Source organism: Macaca thibetana, chromosome 8, assembly GCF_024542745.1.
Source record: "Macaca thibetana thibetana isolate TM-01 chromosome 8, ASM2454274v1, whole genome shotgun sequence".
In the NCBI taxonomy this organism is placed as follows: Eukaryota; Metazoa; Chordata; class Mammalia; order Primates; family Cercopithecidae; genus Macaca; species Macaca thibetana.
The window spans coordinates 116,946,066-116,969,941 of record NC_065585.1 but is presented as its reverse complement, the minus strand read 5'-3'; the positions used below and the strand labels follow the sequence as shown (position 1 = coordinate 116,969,941).

The 23,876-nt window shown below is 48.9% G+C and overlaps 1 protein-coding gene across 2 annotated transcripts in view; it reads left to right on the top strand.

Annotated features, from left to right (window-relative positions):
- The window catches only part of DPYSL2 (dihydropyrimidinase like 2), a 145,809-nt gene that overhangs the window by 61,181 nt on the left and 60,752 nt on the right, over positions 1-23,876 (top strand). Inside the window, exons 1-3 of one of the 2 annotated variants that reach the window (XM_050802591.1) lie at positions 3,188-3,647; positions 7,307-7,395; positions 9,128-9,312. In XM_050802591.1, coding sequence (XP_050658548.1) covers positions 3,609-3,647; positions 7,307-7,395; positions 9,128-9,312 — 313 coding nt within the window. In that variant the 5' untranslated portion in view covers positions 3,188-3,608. Of the gene's footprint in view, positions 1-3,187; positions 3,648-7,306; positions 7,396-9,127; positions 9,313-23,876 lie in introns of those variants that run through there. The other variant, XM_050802590.1, reaches the window with a different exon arrangement.

Sequence of the window (23,876 nt, the reverse complement as noted above, 5' to 3'; positions counted from 1 at the left end):
ATTCAATGTTTAAAAATTCAGAAAAGTCACGCTTGAGAAAAGGTACGAATATTAGATTCACAAATAATGATTCGTAATTTTACAGGAAATTTTCATTGAGTGTTTTTCTAGAGAACGTATAAGAAACTATTTATTTATTTATTTAGACAAGGTCTCACTCTGTCACCCAAGCTGGAGTGCAGTGGCACGATCATGGCTTATTGCAGCCTCGGCCTCCCAGGCTCAACTGATCCTTCTGCCTCAGCCCAACCTTCCCCTGCCCCCAGTAGCTGGGACCACAGGTGCCCATCACTACGCCTGGCTAATTTAGTTATCGTTTTTTTTTTTTGAGATGGAGTTTCGCTCTTGTTGCCCAGGCTGAAGTGCAATGGCGCGATCTTGGCTCACTGCAACCTCTGCTTCCTGGATTCAAGTGATTCTCCTGCCTCAGCCTCCCGAATGGCTGGGATTACAGGCCCCTGCCACCATGCCCGACTGATTTTTGTATTTTTAGTAGAGACGGGGTTTCTCCATGTTGGCCAGGCTGGTCTCTAATATTTGTATTTTTTGTAGAGACGGGGTTTCTCCATGTTGCTGAGGCTGGTCTCCAACTCTTGAGCTCAACTGATCTGCCTGCCTTGGCGTCCCAAAGTGTGGGATTACAGGTGTGAGCTACTGTGCCCAGCCTCTCATTTAATTCTTACAAGGATCTCTGAAGTAAAAGTGTGAGGCCTGTTTATCTGTGGGTTTTTTTTTTTTTTCTCCACCTTCATCAGTGCAAAGCAGGTGGAAAATTCTCCCTGGCCCTTTTTTACTTTTCCTCATTGCATTGAACAGTAAATATGGTTAAGAAATGCAGGTTGCAGACAGTTCTCTTCCTTGGTCATTTTAAACCATTTGTTTGGTATCTTTTATGTGCCAAATACTCTCTTAGGCTCTAGTCAGAACAGACAAATCAGTTTATACCTTACATTTTTAGATATTTACGAGTGGAAACGTCAATTATCATGGACTAAACCTCATAGCAATGGCTATAGAACTGAAGCCAATGAGACAGACACAGAAGCTCTTGGAAGCTTTTATCACAAAACAAACGATTCAATGGCAAACTGGTAAATAAGATATATTTAAATCCATTAAGCTTAAACAACGCGGATGGCGGTAGGGAATACAAGAATACAAACAATATAATTAGAGGTTACTTTGTTTTAAATTAATTTGAGTCTCGTTATTTACTCCCTTGCCAAGTAGTATTTTTGTGAGCTAATAGGACACTCCTCTCCACTGCCGTCAGCAGCAAAGCAGGGACTGACTGTTGGTTTTTGACAAGTAGAAAGGCATATTTTAAGCTTTCTCAGACACTTGACTTTAACCATTACCAATTGACGGCAATACTTGCCGACATCATCTCACCTTGCTTGCGGCATATCAGATTGCTGGAGGGGGAAGTGCTTCACTTTCTCCTTCAGGTGCACGGCTAAATTGAACTTGAATTAACCAGCGGTGAAACTTTCTGAGTGCCCTACAGCTCCTTTCTGGGACTTCAGATTTTTAGAGATATAGGACTGAAAAGGAGAATTTTATACCTTCTCTGAGTCGGGAAGGACGGACATTCCCCTAAGGTGGCTAAGGTGGTGAAGGGCATAAAGATTGGAAGTCAGGCCCACAGCAGCCCGAATTATTCCGGATTTTTCTAGCTAAGCTTTGCTGAGCAGGTGTGAGCCAATTACATATTCTTTCTCCCCCCACCTCCCCCGCCCATGGCTTGGATTACGTAGGGATTCCATGTATCCTTTGACCTCAAGCAGAGAAGCCTGAGAGCTACGAGGGCTGGTCCAGATGTTGTAGTTATTCTACCTGCCAGGGCAACCTCCCACGGGGGTTGGCCCTGGTAGACTCCTGAGGATCAATTGGATCAGCGTTTTTCTTTCCCAGGGACCCCGAAGTTAGAGCATCCCAGCATGGCTTGGACAGGCAAAGCTAAGGGGTCCCAGGCCTGCTCAACTGCTAGGGCCACGAAGGGGCCTTGAGTGCCTTTTAAAGTGACTAGGCTCTGCCTGGGCAGTCAGGACACTCTTGGTTTTAACTCCGATTCAGTAGGTTTTCCCCAAGACTCAGTTTCCCTTTCCTGTGGGATATAAAATCTTCCTTTCTTGCTCCTCCACCGCTCATCTCCTACTGTCTGCCTCACGGTGCGGTGTGGGGTCCATCCATTCGCCCGGGAAACCCTCAGGCCCCCGGGGCGCTGGGATGCCAGCAGCTGCCCCCGACAGCGCTGCAGGCACCAGCAAAATGCCCTGCGCCCCCACGCAACCCGCCGGGGGCCGAGGTGGGCGTGACTGCAAAGCGGGCGCACAGGGCCCACATCCGGCCACCTCGGCCTCGGCGGGCTGCGGCTGCTCCCCACTCCTCCGCCCCACTAAGTTCCTCGCGGCCGGAAGGCACAAAAGGATGTTTCAGGGCGGAGTTTCCCATATCCCGCAGCCTTCCCCGGATGCCTCCTTCCCGGCTCGGAGTTGCAAGGGTTTCCTCAGGGCTCTCATATCCTGCAGCCCGGCGCCTCCATGCGGGCCAGATCCCGTCTCTGCAGCCTCCCCTCGGCCCGCGCCCATTCCCCGCCCCCAGGAGCCGGGCCCGGACGCTCCCGGGTGCAGCCGCCCTCTCCAGGGCCGGGCGTGGCCGGGCCCTCCCCGCCTGGTTCCCGCCCGCCGCCGTTCGAGTCCTCAGCCCAGCCAGGGCGGGGGCCAGGGGAGCTCAGCGCCAGCAACGGCGGGGGAGGAGGGCCCGGGCGCCCTCCCGGGCCGCGCGGCGCCGGCCGGCGGTGCAGTCGCGCGCTTGCCGCCAGCGAAGCCATTGGCTCGGCGCAGTCACCCCACGCGGGGCTGCCGCGGCGGCCGCCGCGGATTGGCGCGCGGGCGGGCACGCACCGGGGCGCGCGCGGGCGAGTGCGTGCCGCCCCGAAGCCCCGCCGTCTCGGGGTCCCGCCCCTCCCCCTGGCCGCGACGACCATCCCTCCATTGTCCCCGCGTGGCCCAGGAGCGTCTGGGGCCGACGCCAAACCCGGTCCCCACCGCCCCGGCCCGAAGAAAGCGCGCGAAAGGCGCGCTCCCCGCGCGGGCGCCCGCGCCGCCTGCCGCCCCCGGCCGCTCACTGCCGCATTTCGCGCTCTCGCGCCGCGCCCCGCCCCACCGGCCCAAATTTACATATTCCAGGATCGCGGCCAATCGCTGCTCGTCTCTCTCGAAGCGGATGGCTTTTGCTTGAGAGGAAAGGGAGTGGCTGGCGGCGCATGCGCCACGGTGGCCGACTTGAACCGAGGCTTTTATTGCTGTAGTTTATTTCCACCCCCTTCCCTCCTGTTTCTCTCTCTCCCTCTCTCTCTCTCTCTCTCTTTTTTTTTCCGCCCTAGCTGGGGCTGTGTTGGAGGAGAGGAAGAAAGAGAGACAGAGGATTGCATTCATCCCTTACGTTCTTGAAATTTCCTAATAGCAAGACCAGCTAAGCGGTTGCACCTTTTTCAATCTTGCAAAGGAAAAAAAAAACAACAACAAAAATAAACCCGAGTCCCCTTCCCGGCAGTTTTTGCCTTAAAGCTGCCCTCTTGAAATTAATTTTTTCCCAGGAGAGAGATGTCTTATCAGGGGAAGAAAAATATTCCACGCATCACGGTGAGTTTGGTACTTGGGAAATCTGCGGTCGGCCAGTCACCTTTTGTAGCACAGAAGGTCTAAGGAATTTTTAAAAAGGAGGGGAAAGGAGAGGGACCGAACTTTTCTTTTTCTTTCTGTTGCTAACGGAGTCGATGGTGATGGTGGTGGTGGTTGTGGGAGATGCAGTGATCCAGGATTAGAAGTCGCATCGTTTGCAAGCCATTAAACAGGAGCGCGAGTGCACGAAGGTAGCCTTAGGTAGCGCGCCAGACCCGGTCTATCTTTTATTGTCAGTGAGAGATGCTGCAGCGCCGGCCTGCGGGGTGCAAGCAAATGGATGCCAGATTGAATATGCATGCCTGGAGCTCGGATATTGTTCTCTGGGCTGCGTGCTGCGAGGCTGGACTCCTCCAGCAGCGGTGGGGAGATAGGGACTTGGATCCTCCCCGGGTCTTCCGCCCCCTCCCAAAAAGGGCTTTCTGGAGCCTTCTCCAGGTCCTTGGAAAAAGGAGCGGGTTTGAGCCCGAAGGCGTAATGACAGCAGAGGGATGCTGAAAAGGGCAGGGTGTACCGGAATGGTGTGGAAACGGGAAGGAAAAACAGGGACGAAGTGATGAGCAGAGGAGGAAGGCGGGGGGCCAGGCGGGGGCTTCTTGTTGGCCGGGAACCGGTTTTGAGTGCCGTCCCCGGTTTTCTCGCTCTGTAGTTCGGGGCCGGGGCCCTGGCGGGGATTCGGGCTCGTTTTCGCGTCCCTTTTCCGCCCCTTCTGCCGCCCAGGAGGCGTCCGTGTTGGCGCATACAAAGCGGGCTGCAGGGTGGGCGCGGGGACCGCGGCGAGCGGCCGGGCGCTAATGGCGCTGCGCGACGCGGGAGCAGATGGCCCGGCCCCGGCCAGACAATGATCGCGGCGGCCGGAGGGCTCGGCGCGGTGCTGGGGCCTGGACTTGTTGGTTTGCAAACCACGGGGAAAATGTCTGTGCGGTTAGCGATGCCTCAGAGATCAGCACCGGTCTTGCTCCCACCTCTCCCCTGCTCCCGCCCTCTCCCCATCTTTTCCTGGAAAAATTCGTTCGTCCTATTCTTTCCATCCCCAGTGAAATCCCAGGGACGGGGGAACGCCAGGGAAATTCATTGTTATATAAGGATGTGCAATCGCAACCGGCCAGCTGATTCCCGGGTAGAACCCAGGACTGAGGCAGAGATCGAAAGAGTCTTTTAAAACAGTCAGGATGTGTTTTTAGGGCTGGATATAGGGACGCGCTTTGGCTCTGGTTTTCTCTTTAGCCATGGGCACCCCGGCTTCCTCTTCGAGCACAAGGGCACACCCATCCGCAGGAGAGAGAAGGAGAGCAAATGCATAGGGGAGGGGGCGTGTGCTCGGAGGATTTTCTAGGATGAGCTGAAGAAGGGCGCTAGCTGCTTCTTGAAGGTAAAAGACCCAAGATCCCAAAGGGCCGGGCACGGGGCACCCACCCTTGTGTGTTCACTGCGCTGAAGGAAGGAGTGGTGACTCTGGGGAGGGAGGATGGAGAGCAGATTTGCAGCAAGCCTCAAATAATTTGCTGTCTTCGTGAATGAACAGGCAGCTTCATTTTGACAGTGTGGGGAGAAAAAAAAAAAAGCAAACAATCAACAAGACTTTTTTTTTTTTTTTTAAAGAGCGCCCCCCCCCCATCCTTTAAAAAATCTGGTTGCATTATCATAGGACCTATAGCATGGTATTCCTCCCTCCCTCACCACTGGCAGCCTCTTATGTAAGAGCCTTCTGGAAGGCACTAGAGTGAACGGGGGTGTGGTGTTTCACTTTTTTTCTTGGCATCATGTTGGCTCGGGGTATTCGCAGTGATGACTGGGGCAGGTACCACAGTGACTGTGGAGGCAGGAGGTGAAGGGTGAGGCCTCTCCTTGCCTTCCAGGTGATATTTATTCCATGGAAGCTTAGAGGTCTGGGAGGGAGGTGGAGATCATTGTAAACAGAGGACAAGTGCACTGGTTTGGGTGACCTGGGCAAGTGGCCTAACCTCTCTGAGCCTCAGTTTCCTTATGTGTCATGGGAATAGACACATCCACCTCACAGACTTCTTTCGAGGCTCTGATGGCATGATGTGTACGGCAGGGCTTTGTAAAGGTCTTTACACTTACCTTATACAGGTGCAGGAATTATTGTTGGCTGTTCTCCCTTGGCTTTCCAAAGTCTACGTCAGGATCAAGGACCCTGCAGTGTACAAAATTAAAATGATCTTACTGGTTTTCAGTATGTTAGAGAGACAATAAATACTTTATGAACTAAAGTGTGTGTGTTTGTGTAAAATTATCTTTTCCCCTTGCTCTCTAGTAGCTTATCTCTTTTTTAAAGATTTTCTATGATTTCCTTTTCTTGGTAACTGCTAAAGAGAGATAGCACTTGCCGAGAATATTGTTTCGTAACTGAATTTTGAGTTAACTATTGCCAAAAGAATTAAATTCTTTAATTAAATTAAAAGGGCAATGTATGGTTCAGCTTGCAAGGTTTAAGCCCATTCTGGATAATACAGGTGCATATTTACTGAACACGCAGTGCTAGCATTCCCTTCCATTTGCTAGCATTTGCAATAACGATGAGTCATAATGTAGCATTTCTGTCACATTCTCAGCCTTTATCTGCTGCTTGTCCTTTATTTTTTTTTTGCATAAATATCACCGGTTAAAATATAAGTGCATCAGCAATCTGTAGTGCATTGCATCTTAGAATTTGCTATCTCATGTACTTACTCATGGGAGTTTACCTTTTTCTTAACAGCCTAGTTAAAATGGCATAAATGGCGTATTTTTTGTAGTCTTTTCCCTCCCTTTTTGCTATACTTCCTGTGATTTACCTCAAAGATAAATGCAAATATAAAGGACATACTGAATGGAAACCTTGCTGTGGTTGAATCCAGTGTGTTTGTGTGGTATATCCTGTGACAGCAGACTTTTTGGTCAATTGTGCTTGACGCAGTCTTTCCAAGACATGGCCTTCCTATATGTGGGTGTTTTTTGTTTGTTTGTTTGTTTTTAAATTGAGGTTTAGCCAAAACCCATTTTAAAAAGTACTATTTTTTTTTTTTTTTTTTTTGAGCTGGAGTCTTGCTGTGTAACCCAGGCTGGAGTGCAGTGATGTGATCTCGGTTCACTACAACCTCTGCCTGCTGCTTGCTGCTTCAAGCAATTCTCCTGCCTCAGCCTCCCAAGTAGCTGGATTACAGGTGCCCACCACCACGTCCAGCCCAGTTTTTGTATTTTTAGTAGAGATGGGGTTTCACCATGTTGGCCAGACTGGTCTCAAACTCCTGACCTCAGGTGATCCGCCCACCTCGGCCTTCCCAAGTGCTGGGATTACAGGTGTGAGCTACTGCGCCCGGCCCTATCTTCTTTATATGAAATAATTTTCACTGCTTTTTTTTTTTCTTTGGAGTTCAATGTCTAATTGAAATAGATGGTTCGTTTATCTAGGATAAGCTTTCCCTGTGTGTTCTGACTCATCAGGTGATGAATACGTTGCCACATATAGGCTTACCTTTGTCACTGAACCTTTCCAAAATGGGCTTATTTTGAACATCACTTTTGAATAGTGACAATGTATCCTTAACTCACATATCTTAGCACCTGTTTCTCACAGGTCAGTTACGTGTTGTGACCTTACTGCCTCTTTGTTTCAGAGCGATCGTCTTCTGATCAAAGGAGGTAAAATTGTTAATGATGACCAGTCGTTCTATGCAGACATATACATGGAAGATGGGTTGATCAAGTAAGTGTAACTCATGATATACAGATGTATTTGAACACTTTCCAGGCTTTCCAAGTATTAGCTACCATTAGCATCCATAGTATCAAACTTCAGGAACATCAGAGAGTGACCAACTTAGTATCTGTTTTAAATGGGTTTTGATTGGTGGTAATTAGTGAATTTGAAAACTCAAATTTAGGGAATTCAAAGCAACAATTAATGTACACCCATTGCATTATGTATTATGTAATTTACTATTTTTAACTGAGGTGATATGATATCTTTTTGTTGCCAGCTCAAATACTTGGTTTGTGATATGTTGAATGTATTAAAGGTTTTCCTAGAATGTAGTTGTTTGGGTTGTATTGCCCAAAGAATGCAAACGTGAAAGACAGTCTCCTCTATTAAGACAGCACGTCTGCTTTCTTCATCAAGAATCCAAGTTGGAGGGGCCAAAGAAAGACACCAAGTTAATTACCAAGTAATACAGACAAATTACTGCCTAAATCCTGAGGGAATTTTAGGTTTTATTCTACGTGGCAACTAGTGCAAATAAGACTGCCCTTGTGTTTATTGTGTTAGTGTTACAAAGGAGAAGCAACAGGGCAGTTCCTGAGTTTGGGTATTTTTGGACGCCAGAGGGTTAAGGAAGCTGAGTTCATCCCAGTATCCTCCTGCCCTTCCTACTGGGGCAGCTCCCTGGGCTCTGGAGAAATAGCACATCTGTTTAAAGACAAACACTGCAGCCAGTGACAGCTTTTAAATAAGCAGCATTCATCAAGGGATAGCTTTAAACCGGTCCAGAGGAGTGGAAAACTGGAGTGGCCTGGGAGCTCACACCCAGATTTACGAACCTAAAATAGATTTTAACATTTCCACGTTTAATGTTTTTTCCATGTGTGTTTGCTGTGACAGTCTCAGCTGCAGGCTCTCAAATGCCATGACTTTCATGTTCCATTTTCCCCCAATTATAAGACGGCACGATCTGGTCTGGTAGAACGACACTGGCCCAGAAGTGTGCAGGCCTGTGTGCTATTTTTACTCATCACTAATTTGTTCTAGAACTTTATCGACTTCTCCTAGATTAATTCTCCTTTTTAAAAAATTGGTAGAACGATGTAAAAATATTTTTTTAAAATTGAAACTGAATCATGTCCCCCAACATAATGAATATTCATTTTTCTGCCTTTTTAAATTATATTTCAGCTGTTAGCTTTTTCATTATCTGAATAACTGAACACACGCTTCCAAAATTTTAAATCATTGCAATCATAGTGTTCACTTGTTTTTTTTTTTTTGCTTTGTTTTGTCCTACCTCACCCTTCCACCCCTATTTTCCCTCTGGTGAAAAGGATATGATAAAAATAAATGTTTGCAAAGTATAGCCAGGTCTGGAGAAACTTGCTATAGGATAATTAGCTCAATTGCAGATGTTGTAAAGAAAGTTTAATGACAGTTTTTAGAAATACCCTGGGGCCTTGTTATCATTTGATCTTGGGGGGTTTCTTGGGAACAAAACGTCTTTGAGTGGGGCCTCTGGTGCCTTATTTAACTTTTGCTTTCTAGTATACTCTGCATTGCCTCTTGCTGGGGGATAGGAGTATATAGTGTTTTTATTATGAATCATGACAATGATCTGAAAAGCTCACAGCACAGAGCGGAGGATAGTTTATAGGTTAGTGAAAGTAACTGTCAGATCCCATTTGAGTCCACGATTCATTTACAACCCTTATCACCAACCCTGTTTATTTAGGCAAATAGGAGAAAATCTGATTGTGCCAGGAGGGGTGAAGACCATCGAGGCCCACTCCCGGATGGTGATCCCCGGAGGAATTGACGTCCACACTCGTTTCCAGATGCCTGACCAGGGAATGACGTCTGCTGATGATTTCTTCCAAGGAACCAAGGCGGCCCTGGCTGGGGGAACCACCATGATTAGTAAGAAGTTTAAAAATCATCATTGCAGTACTTAGGAAGTGTGAGAGTTTGCAAATAAGTCTGTGCTGTTTGATTCTCTTCTTCCAAAACTTGCTGTCCTGAGCCACAGTTCAATCTACCAAATAAGGGGGTGAGGATGTGTTAACCATTTGTCTTATTTATTTATGCTCATTTTCTGTCAAATTGTAAGTTCTCCCATTGAACTGGGGAGTATGGTTCTAAGGAGTTTTGATAAGATGAATGGCTTCTTGCTTTCTCTCCATGTGGACTTTTGTCTTTCTTGACCCCAAAATGTGGTTTTGAAAACACGGCATTTGAAGTCATCTTCAGCGCCACCAACTTTAAGCCATTGAGCATAAGTCTTTGATTGTGATTTTTAGAAAAATTCCTAAGAGCGCTTCTTTGTAGAATGAGGATGGGATGCAAATAATGAAATGTTGAAGCAGGAACTCCTATTCCTCTGATATGAAAATCAAATGGAGGCGATACTCTCTAGGCTGGGTTTAACATAAAAGGAATTGGACAGCCCTGCCTGGAGGGGAACCCCCAGATAATAATTGTCTTTTAGATACGAAAATTACTGGAACCCACACTTGGGTGCCCCTTACGTATTGCTCCAAGGACTTTGTGCTTTTTTTTGTTTGTTTTTTGATACGGAGTTTTGCTCTTGTTGCCCATGCTGGAGTGCAGTGGCGCGATCTGGGCTCACTGCAACCTCCCCCTCCCGGGTTCAAGTGATTCTCCTGCCTCAGCCACCCGAGTAGCTGGGACTATAGGCATGCACCACTACGCCTGGATAATTTTGTATTTTTAGTAGAGACGGGGTTTCTCCATGTTGGTCAGGCTGGTCTCGAACTCTTGACCTCAGGTGATCTGCCCGCCTTGGACTCCCAAAGTGCTGGGATTACAGGCGTGAGCCACCGTGCCTGGTTGCTTTGTGCTTTTTGTTAAACCAAATCTGAACTGTATTTACAGCACTGTGACACAGCACACATAATATTAAGAGTTTGCTTGTGAACTGCCAGATTCCAGCATGCCCACTGATTGTCCTTTTGACAAATGTCATTTTGTTTTTGAGGAGGTGGGCAAGCTGCACAGTGGCCCATCAGATACATATTTTTTAAAAAAAGGATTGCATCCAAGAGTGAAAGTCAACATGGAGTCCGTCATATATGAAAAGCTAGCAGTTCAGTTCAGAAGAGGGTCTGAGTAGAAAGAACTTAGCTATTTCTGCTATAGAAAAACCTTTCTTACTGGTTATTTTTCCTAGTGGTGGTCTTTTTGCATGTGGTTTTGGGGTCTATCTGGAAGCTTCTTTTCTATCTTGCCTGAGCTAGAGGAATGTTGCCCTGCCATCCCCTCCTAGTCTGAATTCCCCTGCATTTTAAATCACAACTCACCCTCTGGCGTTCTCTCTGTCCTGGTCTTCAGGGTCTGAAGCATCAGGAACAACTCTCTCCTGTTTCAGCTTTCTTGGCACCACTGAGAAAAGCCTCCAAGTGTAAGCCTTGTGACTTGTGTCTTGCTGCATACGTTGCCCTCTAACCTAGTGGGTGCCATTTTCCAGGGATGTCGGGGGGACCTTTCGTTCTCACCTGGGGAGAACAGAGCCTGCACCTTGTCAGTTGCTGGGGAATCACTGGCACCTGTGGGCGTTTCTGCCTCTCCTCCAGGGCGGGCTGTGGAGAAACACTTGAACTTAGAGAAGCTTAGACTGTTTGGGTGTCAGCTGGGAAGGCCTAATCAGGGTGATCATCTGCCTTGGTTTGGAGTTCACAGGGAGACCCTGCAGGCCCCTGGATTGGTCACAAAGAGTCAATAAGCCATTAAAAACAATATTTCTCTGGCAGGACGCTGTGGTTCATGCCTGTAATTCCAGCACTTTGGGAGGCCGAGGCGGGTGGATCACTTGAGGTCAGGAGTTTGAGCCTAGCCTAGCCAATATGGCGAATCTACTACAAATACAAAAATTAGCCAGGCATGGTGGCGTGCTCCTGGAGTCCCAGCTACTCGGGAGGCTGAGGCAGAAGAATCTTTGAACCCGGGAGGCGGAGCTTGCAGTGAGCTGAAAGTGCACCACTGCACTCTATCCTGAGCAATAGAATGAGATTCCATCTCAAAAAAAAAAAAACGAAAAAATTATCGCGCGAATGGTCAGTGTCATCTATCATTGGAGAGGGAAATGCCCTCAGCCAGGAGTTAGGAGTCTGGAGTGCTGGCCCCCTTCCGACACTGACTTGCTGTGTGACCTTGAGTCACTACCCTACTCCATGCTGTAGCTGTGCGTCTGCAGTGAGGGATTTGCACTAGGTGACCCTGGAAGTCCTTTCCAGCCCCCTACATTCGTCCATTCACTGAAACTCATTCACTGAAACTCAGAGAGATTTTGCCTCTAATCAAGTACACTTTGCTCAGCAGATACAGAAAGGCCCTGTTTTCTCTCACACTTGCTGGAAAGAACCCCTCAGCCCACCATCTCCTGTCCTGCGTTCCTGGATCTGCCTCTTCCCTCCACACGCTCGCCCCGTGCTTTGGCCCCCGCTCTTGTTTTTGACTCTTTCCTGCCTTCCCTTCGCTACCACAGAAGCATCGCCTTCTTGCCACCACCCTGAATTTCTCTTCCCCCTCAGCGGCTGTGGCCTTCTTTCCGTTCATCCAGATGGGTTCCTTCTGTTTAGGGACGAGGGACATCCCCCTCTGAGTGCCGCACCTGGCCCAGGGAGCTCGGAAGAGTCAGCAGATGGCCTTATGGGCAGGTGGTCCAGAAGGAGGAGTGACGAGTCTGACTGCCTGCTCTGCTTCCTTGGCCAGAATGCTATGGCATTTGCACGGAGGCTGTGTGATGCAATCCGGCGATAGAATGGGGCATCCAATGAGCGAACCTCAAGGAATGAAAGTCATCAGAGGGGGCAGTGTATGGTTAGCATTGTGACCCCCAAATGCCATTGCTTCTATAGTCTGGGAAAAGTACTAACTACTCTTACAAATAACCACCTATGGTTACTGACCCCTGTAGAATTTCTGCTAGCCTGCCTTTCCCCGGGGGAGGGAATGGTAATAATACAGATGAGGAACTGAGGAATTTTCCTTTTTCTGTTTGCTGGTCATACGTTCTGCATTGCTTTCAGTGAGTGAGTCCTGAGATTTGCTTCACAGAGAAGGAGGCCTTGCAAAGAGAAATAGCTTAATACCACTTCATTGGCACATATGACCTGCTGCTTTCTTTGACTTAATGTATTGAGTCCAGAAAGAAATGCTTAGGGCACTTTGGAAACTTCACAGGCCCACTGCTGCTTGCTAAAATAAACAATTGAAGTGAATTGGTACAAGAATCTCCCTCTTCCTCCCAACTGCCCCCGGCCCCACCCCTGGGCACTCCATCCCCTGGCCTTCTCCAGACCATGTCACCATGTCACCTGCCCTCACAGGTAAATCCTCACCTGCCTCCCTGCTGGCTCTGCATTTCCCAGGTCACAGGCCCTGGAGGCTCCTTTCTGTCTGAAATGGCGCTGCATGTAGAGGAAAACACAGCCAAATATTCTCAGTTTAAAAAAGGAGATGGCATGTCAGCAGCAGAAGATAATATTATTGCCATTAAACAGAGCCTGCTATTGAGAATCGCACAATGAGATCTTTATGAGGAGGACTCAGTGTGGAGCAGTGGGAACGTCCTTTGCCCTTTCCACCCAGTGGTGGGTGGGTAGAGACGGCAGACATACCCTGCAGGCGGCATCCAGACCGACTGAGGGCTTGCGGGGGCAGCCGCACTGCTGCTTGGGGAAAACCCTGCGGGCTTCCCAGGGCCTTCATGGTCATTTGAGTTTAGGATCCCAGAGTTTCCAGCAAGCAGCTGGGAACAGTTACCTCTGTTTTATAGAGGGGAAGACTGAGGCCAGAGGGACAGACACGACTTGCCAACACTTACCCTGTGCGTCGGTGCAGTTGGCCAGGTGTGGAACATACACCTGTAGCTCTGGCCTCGATGCTTGCCATGGGCCACCTTTGCTCTCAGCCTCAGTGGCCTCATCTGCAAAATGGGACAAGTTTTGACAGAGGTGGACTGTGGTGGCACCACAACAGCATCTGCCCAGTAGTGAGCACTCCCACGTGGTAGCTATTGTCATTTCATCCTTGGTGGATACTGGCACCGTCCCATCTCTTGTACACTGAGCTCTACTCTCCCCCGCGCAGCCCGAGAAACAGGTCCCAGCTGCTGGAGGGCTTGGCCTGAGCATTCACTGAGAGCGGGCGCTGTCCGGGCATGGCTGGTGGACTGTGTGCTTTGTGTGTTGCTTCTATGGGCTGCATCTTGAAACATTACACGTCCTGGGTCTCACCTTACCTGGTTAAAGTAGCAAATCTGCTGGTGGGGCCTGTGACCCTGTATTTGAATCTGGTGCTTGGGGAGCGGTTTGAAAGCATGACTTTTAGGGGTCCATGCTGGATCTGCACACTTTGGATCTCCAGGGCTTGGGAACCACTGTTCTAAATGTCATTTCTGCTCATCTGAACTCCAGGCTTTTCCTAGAGGATGTGCACCCTCAGGCACAACACACCCAGCAGGCTCCCTGGTCCCCGGGCAGCACCGCACAGCAGAGATGGGGATTGGACTCTAGCAGGGAGGAGGAGGGGAGGTGCTGCCGCCGCAGGGCTGGAAGGGGCCCTCCCTCCTGACCACCAGCCTTGTCACTTCTCCTTTGGCTGTGGTTCCCTGGATGTGCATCAGGCACCTCCATCCAACTGTCCCCAGTCGGACTCCCTCTCTGCTCCCTGCCACTTTTCCAGTGCCCAGTCCTGGAGAGGGCTCCTTCGAGGTCGTGCTGGCGGTATCTGCAGAGTCACCCTGGCATCTTCATGTCCTCGTGCTGCCTCAAGTTGCTTTCATCTCTGTGTTATCTCTTGCACTCATTCCCTTACCCACACAGATTTGACTTTTGTCACCTCTTCCTGGATTTTGGCCCTGATCCTCTGAGGAGTCTCGCTGTCTATCCCCCACCTCCTGCCTCTCACCAGGCTGTTTTTCTGGCGCAGCTTTCATCGTGCTGCCTTCTTCCTCTGAGGCCTTTAGTGACTCCCTCTTGCTCAGAGAATCAGCCCAAGTATCAGAGCCCTCCGCGACATGGCCTATTCCTGCTGCCCAAGCCCAGACTTGCGTTGTCATCTCAGCCAGGGATGCCCTCCCTTTCTTTCCCTACCTCTAGAAGCTCCGTCACCCTTGGTGGCCCAGCCTGGGTGCTCCCCATTCACTGATCTCCTCCTGTGATGTGTGGCTGCTGTGTAGCCCCTTCGCAAATGTTGGGCTTTTATCCCACAGCCCAGGTGGCATTCAGCCTTGCATGTGGTTCAGTCAAGGGCCCCTCTGTCTCCTACATTTTCCTATTCCCTGCCGCCTGGGCAGCCTCACTCCTCAGAGTCACTCTGCTAATGCCCATGGGTGAATGAATGAGTGAATGAATGAATGAATGAATGAATACACTAATGAGACTTGATTTCCTGCTTCCTCTGAGTGATGCCAAGAGACTTAGTGTCACGAAGAGGGAGGAGGGTTTAGGTATCCAGTGTGGACTGTGTTCACCCTGGTGGAAGCAGCCGCTTGCTCAGCAGTGGCTCCCTCTGCAGCCCCAGCTCCCTGAGTCCCTGTGGTCAGCTCTGGCCGTGGTGGGGGAGGGTGGCAGGAAGGGGAGGCCCAGAGCCCAGGCATGGCCTGTGGTTCTGGATGGGACAGCTCCCTCTGTCCGGGCTGTTCTTTAGAAGGGGGTGGGAACAGTAGCTCTCTCATTGGTCCTCTTGCGAGAGAGCCTGCTCTCCAAGTACAGAGGGTCACAACATGGAGAAATCACATGATCCTGACACCACGGTGGACCCAGCAGTCATTCCCCCAAGGGCCTTGGGCTTGTCCCAGCTCTTCCCAGTGAGCCTCCCCATGGAGGTAGGAGGGCTGGGAGGAAGGCGAGGTGGCTTCCTGAAGGGACGTGGCTCCTGAGTGTCACTGCGGTACATCCACGGCTTGTCATTTGTTCATCCATGTGGCATTTGGGTTGCTCCCTCCTTATGGCGAGTACACATGTGTGAACCCATGCACACACTGTAATATGGATGTGTCTGTAATTGATACTTTGATTATTCCCTTTGCAGCACTCATTTGACTTGGGTTAGAAAGTGTTTACAAAAACGCCTGACCACATCAGACCCAAGTTTCAAAGTCCAGGACCAAACTTGTTGCCACAAAATCTGCCTGTGGCCTGGCGATTAGAAAGCCACGTTATCCAGTGGGCCATTGGTGTGGGCTGGTTCTCTGGGCTCTTCCCCTCGTCCCCTCAGTCCCCACATGGTTGAAGTCACACATTTCTCCTGAGGACACGGGTGCCCTCTGCAGGTAGATGCTGGGGGCCTGGGTCCACTCAGGTGTCACTGTGTGAATCTCGGCCTTCAATGGCAGGACTGGAAGAATCCATCCGCCCCCTTGGCATAGTTTGGGCTGATCTAATGCCTGGCACTGAGCAGAGCGGAGGGATCTCCTAATGCCTGGTGTAGTGCAGAGGAGGAATGACGGAGCATCCTGAGAGATAGCACAGCTCTTCCCAAAGGTCCAGCACGCACACTTTACCAAATGCTTTTCTCATGAAGGGAGTCATTGGGTTGGGCTAGCCAGGTAGGCTGGGTAGGCCTGTGGGGGCTAGGGGCTTCTAGGCCCTTCCAGAAGGAAGGGCATCCCCGAGCGGGTGTCTAGACCCTGTTTCATGGACATTGTGGCAGTTTTCATAATATCCCAGGGTTTCTTGCCCCTGCCGGGCCCTGGGAGCTGGCAGTTACGGTGCTGGAAATGAGCCTGACTCACTGGGGTGGTGATCTTCCACCCCTTCAGGTGCCCTCATCCCACTTCTGACTCTGCCTATGGGTGTTGCACATGGAGCCTGGAGAGTCGCAGCACTGAGTGTTTCCCAGTGCTTGGGTCGTCTGACTTGCCCTAGAGCTGGGTCGTACAGACTATTGGGAACTTCCTGTTGATCCTGCTGGCCTGATTGACAGCTGGAGCCAGGAGTGGAGGTGGGGCCCGTGGGAATGCCAAGCTCTAGAAAGGTCTGCCTGACCTTTAGATGTGAGGGTCGGGCATTCAGTGGTTGCATCTCAGGGTTCCTCATTGCTAGATGAGAGCTTCCATGACACACGTGTCCGAGGGTGCCCTTGTCCTGTGTCCTGGCTGAGTGAGCTGGGCAGAGACTTCTGAGGACAGCAATTGTGTCCTCTCCATTTTTCTAAGGCCCCCACATGCCCGGAGCTGGCTGTGTGGGCAGCCGGAGAAGCTGCCCAATGAGTCTGATGGGAGCCAGACCCGTTACTCCTTCTACGCACAATAGTTTTAGCGTCGTTGTCCCGGGGCAACCCGTTCTCATGTGAAACCTTGTGTGGAACCCCCTCCACCTGAGACATGAGACTGATGAACGCAGAACTGCTCTGGTTGGAATGGTGGGTGGCGGGTGGGCTGTGGGGGAGCCCAGATCCTCTCTGCTTTCTCTTTGTCATCCCCCCATGGCAGCCCCTCTGCCTCTGGAGAATCCCAGAGCTTGGGGAAGCACAGGATGGAAACCACCCCATCCTGGCACTGCCTCCCCCTCTGCCCACCTTCCCTGCAAAGCTTGCAATGCGACTGGTCCTGGTATAGCCTCCATGTTGAGTTGCAGGGGAAAGGGTGTTCAGTAAGCAGGTATATACCCACGGAGTCGCTTAAGAAAACACCTAACCACACTGTAAGTTTTCAGTAGTTTCATTTAATATCTCTCTCTCTGTTCAAGACAGGAACCAGGGTAGAGCGCCTGTTTCATTTTCCCTGCCTAGGTTTGGATTGGTTTTCTTAGCTTTTTATGACAGCCCATAATAGGTGAGCATTCTGCCCTTCTTTAAAAAATTAATGGTGTAGAGAGTTTTATTTATTTATTTTTCAGAAATGGTGTCTCACTCTGTCACCCAGGCTGTAGTTCAGTGTTGTGATCATAGCTCACTGTAGCTTTGAACTTCTAGGTTCAGACAATCCTCTTGCCCCAGTAGTTGGGACTGCAGGTGGGCACCACTACACCCTGCTAATTTTTTATTTGTTAGTAGAGATGGGGTCTTGCTTGTTGCCCAGGCTGGTCATGAACTCCTGGCCTCAGTCCATCCTCCCGCCTTGGCCTCCCAAAGTGCTGGGATTACAGGCGTGAGCCACTGTGCCTGTTTGGTACATTAGCTTTTTTTTTTCTCTTTTTTTTTTGAGACAGAGTTTCACTCTCATTCCCCAGGCTAGAGTGCAATGGCGCAATCTCGGCTCACTGCAACCTCCACCTCCCAGTTACAAGCCCTTCTCTTGTCTCAGCCTCCCCAGTAGCTCAGATTACAAGCATGCACCAACATGCCCAGCTAATGTTTTTGTATTTAGTAGAGATGGGGTTACACCATGTTAGTCAGGCTGGTCACGAACTCCTGACCTCAGGTGATCCCTCGGCCTCGGCCTCCCAAAGTGCTGGGATTACAGGCGTGCGCCACCGTGCCCGGCCGGTACATTAGTTTTAAAGGGAAAATTGACTGTGGGTGGCCAAGGGATTTGTGTTTTCTGACTTAACCATCCATGGCTCTGACCCCAAGTCACCCATTAAGGGCTGTTTCTCTCTTTTTTTCCCTCTTCCTCCCCAAGCTGACCTTTCTCTTTCTTCTTAAGAAGTGATTACTGATTTCTTTGGGTTTTGAGGGTTCTGTCTTTGACTCTCTGTGATTGTTGGGTGAAGCCATTTGCTCAAATTCTTTGCTTTTAGAGCGTCTTAACTGCCATGGTAATGATAAAGGGGAGTGACAGTGAGTAGAAATTAGAGTTCTTTCTGGTTAACCCATTTGGGAGGTAGCTTTCTTTGAATATGACTAAGTGTTCCCCTAATGACAGAGGGGATGTTGCTGGGGGTTGGGTCGCGGCGGCTGAGGCTGCTGTCCAGTTAAGGGAATTTTGCAATGAGCTAGGGCAGTGGTTTAAAAACCATGACTGCACATTAGAATCCCCTGGGGAGTTGTAACAAAATGCAGAGACCAGACCTTCTGACTGAATTGTTCTAGGTGGGCCTGGAATTGGTCGTTTTGAAAGCCTCAAGGTGATAGCTGGGATTGAGAATCATGGATCTCAGTTCTTGTTCTGATACTTGGACTTCTGTTGAAACCGAATGAATGTCTGCCAAGATTTTCCAAAACTCAGAGCTGCCCTCTGCTCCCTGTTCCCTGCTCCGTCCTGTCCTCTTCATGGAGGGAGTGGGATAACACTCTTGCGATCTGGCCAGGGTGGATTCTACAGCCAGATGCTCCCCAGAAGCTTAACCATGGAGGGGCTGAGCTAATTGTCACTAGAAAGAGCCTCCTCCTTCAGTTGCTGTCCTTGGTGTTCAGGAAGGTTTTACTTGGCTAATTCCCTAAAAGGGCACTGGTTAGGACTTGGAGTAAGTGGTGGTGAGCAGGAGCAGGGCTGGCTGCTGGGACGGGGTGGGTGCGAGGGGCAGAGGGGAATTGGAACGTGGACTGCTGTCCACAGCCTGTGGCCACCTGCTGTGCTGGTTTCCCTGAGAAAACCCTACTGTCTTTAGGTTGAATCTGTAGTGTTTATGACCTAATGACTCTCTAATGATAGGTCAGGACTGGAATCTTTCCTTGTGGGGAGCCTGTGAAACAAAAATCAAAAGGGCCTGATAATAACATAGAATCACGGACTCTTAAGGCAGCCATTCACCTCCTTCCCAGCCTCCCTCCCATAGCCGGCACAGTTTATTGGACCAGGCTTCAGAGGATGGAATTGTAAGTAACTCAACAGGACAGGGATGGGAGCGCCCCAAGAATCAGATCTAAATTTAACTTCTCTTTCTAGAGCTTTCTGTTTGAGTGTGATCACCTAATGTGTTTCTAGATGGCTATTTCCACATCTGTAAAATGGAGACAACCAATTCTTATTTCTTAGGGCTATGGAAAACGTGAGGTGTTTTGTGCCATACTGTTTAAAAGTAGTCATCGTGACACCTTTGGAACGCGTGTGAAAAGATCTCCCTCTCTCTTTCTCCCATCTGTTTATATCCATCTTTATCTTTCTATCATCATCATATCTCTATCTATCTATCTATTCATATATATTTATCTATCTAGCATGACCTGGGATAAGCGAATTCTATAGCCAGGTGGCCTCCAGAAGCTTACGAAATGATCATCTACCAAATCTACCCTCTTATTTATTTCCCTACCCTCCTATCATTTATCTAATCTATCTATACATTGATATATATCTATATAGTCTATATCTATCTTGATATGACATCTGTCTGTACCTATGATCTATCATCTCTATTTAATCCATCATCTCTATATCTATTGATTATCTATCACTTACCTGTTTTATTTATCCTAATCTATCATTAATCTATTAGCTTTCTAATCTACATGTAGATATCTATTGTCTGTCTAATCTATCAATTGACCATTCGTCTGTTCATCTTTCCTATACCAAAGATGCAGTTGCATGCCACCTGATTCCAGGTGGGTTATCTCACTTCACTGTCGCTTGGTGAGATCAGGAAGAGGTCTCCAGGATCGTTTCAACTTCAAGCCCATGTACATGAGTTTGCGTTTTGAACACAGCGGGAAAAACAGCGACGTATAAGAAGCTTTCTTATTGGCGGGCATGGTGACTTACGCCTGTAATCCCAGTACTTTGGGAGATCGAGGTGGGAGGATCACTTGAAGCCGCCCAGAGTTCAAGTCCAACCTGGGCAGCAAAGTGAAGCCTTGTCTACCAAATAAATACATAAATAAATAAAAATAATAAAAATAAAAAATTAGCTGGGCATGGTGGTACATACCTGTAGTCCCAGCTGCTCAGGAGGTTGAGGTAGGAGGATTGCTTGAGCCCCAGAGTTTTGAGGGTATAGTGAGCTATGATTGTGCCACTGCACTTCAACCTGGGAGACAGTGAGACCCCATCTTAAAAAAAAAAAAAGGTATAATGTAGCTTATAGGGCTTATAATTCTGTAAGAAGACTTCTTATGCAAGAAAATAAAAAATTTACTTTTCGCTTTTTTTTCCCTCCTCCAAATAATCTCTGGAGAATTTGGAGCCTAATTTTTTTGACAACACATCTGGCCCTGCAAATGTAAAGCAGTGTTCCCAGAAAACAGCTCGTCAAATCAATAACTCTTGCTATCTTTGAATTTTCAGCCTTTTTTGGAATTCAAATGAGGCCAATTTTATAAGTGTCCATTGCTGTGCTGTTGAATTCAAGCTCCTCCATTTTTCATGGTGGATTCCTTGCGTTGTCTGCTAGGGGGGTTGCATTCCTTGCTGAACCAGACCTCCGCCCTCTTCCCCCCTGCCCTGCAGTTTGCTGAGCTTCCAGGCAGGGCTACAGGGTCGTGCTGCTGGAAGTATTGGTGACAAATTCTTCCCCAGTGGGTGTTTCAGCTAAGGAAGCATTTAGTCATGTAGGGCCTACCATGCCTAGCAGTGCAGCGTGGGAGAGACCTGGCATAGGGCAGAGCTCTCTGCTCTCCAGCCGGGTGTGGCTGGTGGCTCCTTCCTCTTTTGTGGTGTCAAACCAAGGGATAGTATGGACCCAGCAGAACTGAAAGCAAAAGGAGGACCCATTATTAGCCAGTTCTGGCAGAGGCGAACAGCTTCTTTGTGTGGACAGGCAAATCTCATGCCTTTTTGCTTCAGCTGGGAGTTTTTATTTTGTTTTGTTTTTTTTTTTTTTTTTTTTGTTTTTTTGTTTTTTACTGTTATTTATTTATTTTGTGCCTTAGCTCATTAGCTGCAGAAATCACAGGGGATAAAAAAGCAGGTAGGACGGGGTCCATCCTTAAGGCAAGGAGAGAGTTGAGTGAGGAAACTGTCCCCGAGGCCTTGACAGATATTTTGGAGCCAACTCTGAGCGCAGTGAGGGAGGACCTAATCTTTTGGAGGAAATGCAACTTTAGCTTCAGAGTTTTAAATGGAAACCGGGCAGAAAGCCACAGGTTGGGCACAGCCTTGGTGGCGTGTTGTTGTGTCACTTTACACAGTTAGAAGGGGGTTCGGCCTTCTTTGTAGGATGAATGTTTAGGTTCTTGTCCAAACGAATACACTTCTATATCCTACTAATAATGATTCCAGGACAGCAGTGCAAACCAGGGCTGTCCTAGGCAAACCCAGGCATCCATCATGCTAAAGGACACGTGTTGAATCCTCTTGTCCTCCAATGAGCTTAGGCAGGGGGTGACCCTAGCAGTTGCTCTCTGGACCTCTCCACAGGCCTGCCAGGAGTCATGGGCAGGAGTTGTGTGATTCCGTCCTTTTCACAAGAGGTGGTTGGAAGAAAGTGAGGAGTTTAGAGGGAGCAGATAATTGATATCATTTATTGGGAATTTGTGCGATGCAAGTCCTGCATACACCATTTCTCATCCTTCCATCAACCCTGAAGATAGGTAGGCTTATCCTCCTTTTATAAATGAAGTAATGGGAAGTCCAGAGAAGTGAAATGACTTGCCTGAAGCCACAGAGCCTGCCAGTGCGAGGGCTGGGATTCCAATCCAAGCTCTGGGCCAATGACCCTGACAGATCCCGGAATGTAAGAGGAACGTTTGCTTTATAGCAGTTAGACAGCCTGCTCATGAAAGCTGCTTTGTGTCCAACCTTGTGCCAGGTGCTTTACAACAATCCCGGACACAGCACCCACCTTGAGTTTGCCCTCAGGTACAGGGCTCCTATCCATCCTGGAAGAACAGAAAGATTTTGGTGTTCAAGTTTTATCCTGCCCTTCTATCCACCTGTTACTTAAAAGTAGTTTTTCTGTAATATATGGGGAGAAAATGATCAGATATCATACATCTCCTACTAAGTGGGAGGCTGCACCCAGCATGGAAGATGCTCAGCAAGATGGTGGTATATTGGGTGTCTCTTGTCTACTACAGAAGCCCTGGATTGATGCCCTAGATCTCCCCTTGCATCCCAGAGGGGGATTTGGAGAGCAATCAAGAGGAGTAACTGATGCCATGCATTCATCAACTGAACTTAATCCCTCTTCTGAGAGGCCTGGGAGCCTTCTTCCACGCAGGCCCAGATTGAGCTGATTTCTGTCACGTAGGCTGCTCCGAAGTTGCCTTGCCTTTGCCTGGCTCTCATCTTTTGCATTTCTCTGAATCGCTTTGGCATGGGCTTCTGTGAGGTTCATTAGGCTTAGCACCTCCCATGTCTGCTTGGAAAACACCACGGCATATGACATTTTTCTTTTCTTTTCTTTTTTTTTTTTTGAGACAGAGTCTTGCTCTGTCACCCAGGCTGGAATGTAGTGGTGCAATCTCGGCTCACTGTAAGCTCTGCCTCCCAGGTTCACGCCTTTCTCCTGCCTCATCCTCCCGAGTAGCTGGGACTACAGGCGCCCGCCACCACGCCCAGCTAATGTTTTGTGTTTTTAGTAGAGACGGGGTTTCACCGTTTTAGCCAGGATGGTTTCGATCTCCTGACCTTGTGATCTACCCACTTCGATCTCCCAAAGTGCTGGGATTACAGAGCCATCGCGCCTGGCGTGTTTTTTTTTTTGGTGGTGGTTGGTTTTTTTTTTTTTTTTTTTTTTTTTTTGAGGAAGGGCAGAGACAAGGAGGAAGATCAGACAATTTCTCAGAGTTGGAATTGTGTTCTGAGTATTGTTGTTCTCCTTTATGGAGATAATCCAGGGAGAAACATGAGGTGTAATGGAAAGAATTTGAGGCCCAACCTTCTTGATGATGCATCTTCACGGAGCTGGGAGACCTTCATGCCAGTGTCGACTCTGCTGCTTATTAGCTCAGGCTCCGTGCCCCACGGCTTGGTCCTGGTTTTCTCAATCATCAGAAGTGCCTGGATCAGCGTGTCTTGCATAATAGGGTTGCTTTGAGGATCCAGGGAAGTGGTGGCCATGGCAGGGCTTGGACAAGTTACATGTATGGGGGAGTGGCCCCTTCACCCCAGTGTTGTTCCTGACAGTTGAAGCTTTTTGTAATGACGTGTGGCCACTGGGGTATTCGAAGGGCTAAATTTGTTTTGTGGCAGTTGCCTTCAGCAGCCATCGCATTACATCATCTACCTCTTCTCGTGTTCTTCTGTCATTGAGAATCAATTAAAATGGTCAGCATTGCTATGAAATGGTTTATTTTTTTGTGGATATTTTAGAGCTCCTCCTCTCCATCTCCTGAATTTCTTTTCCTGCTAAGCCTATTCGGCTCTGTTTTTTAGAGAGTTCTTTTCCCCCTGCTCTGTGAAAACGTATTTTCCCTCTTAAAAAAGGAAGATTCATGTTGCTGTACTTAATGCTTCATGTTCTAGAATATTAGTGCCAGCAGAAAGCACCAGGAGACACCCGATGTACCCCCACCTTGGTGAGCACCTTTCCCCCCAGGCACAGCTCCTGCTTAGGGGAGATTCGAGGCATTTGATCATTTTCTCCCTTTAGCTTATAGCACAGAGTACTTGGAAATAAAGATTGGCTTGCAGGGCAGGTTGAAGCTTTAACACCAAAATCTCGCCGTTCCTTGTGGGTGGATGGGAGCCCGACAGC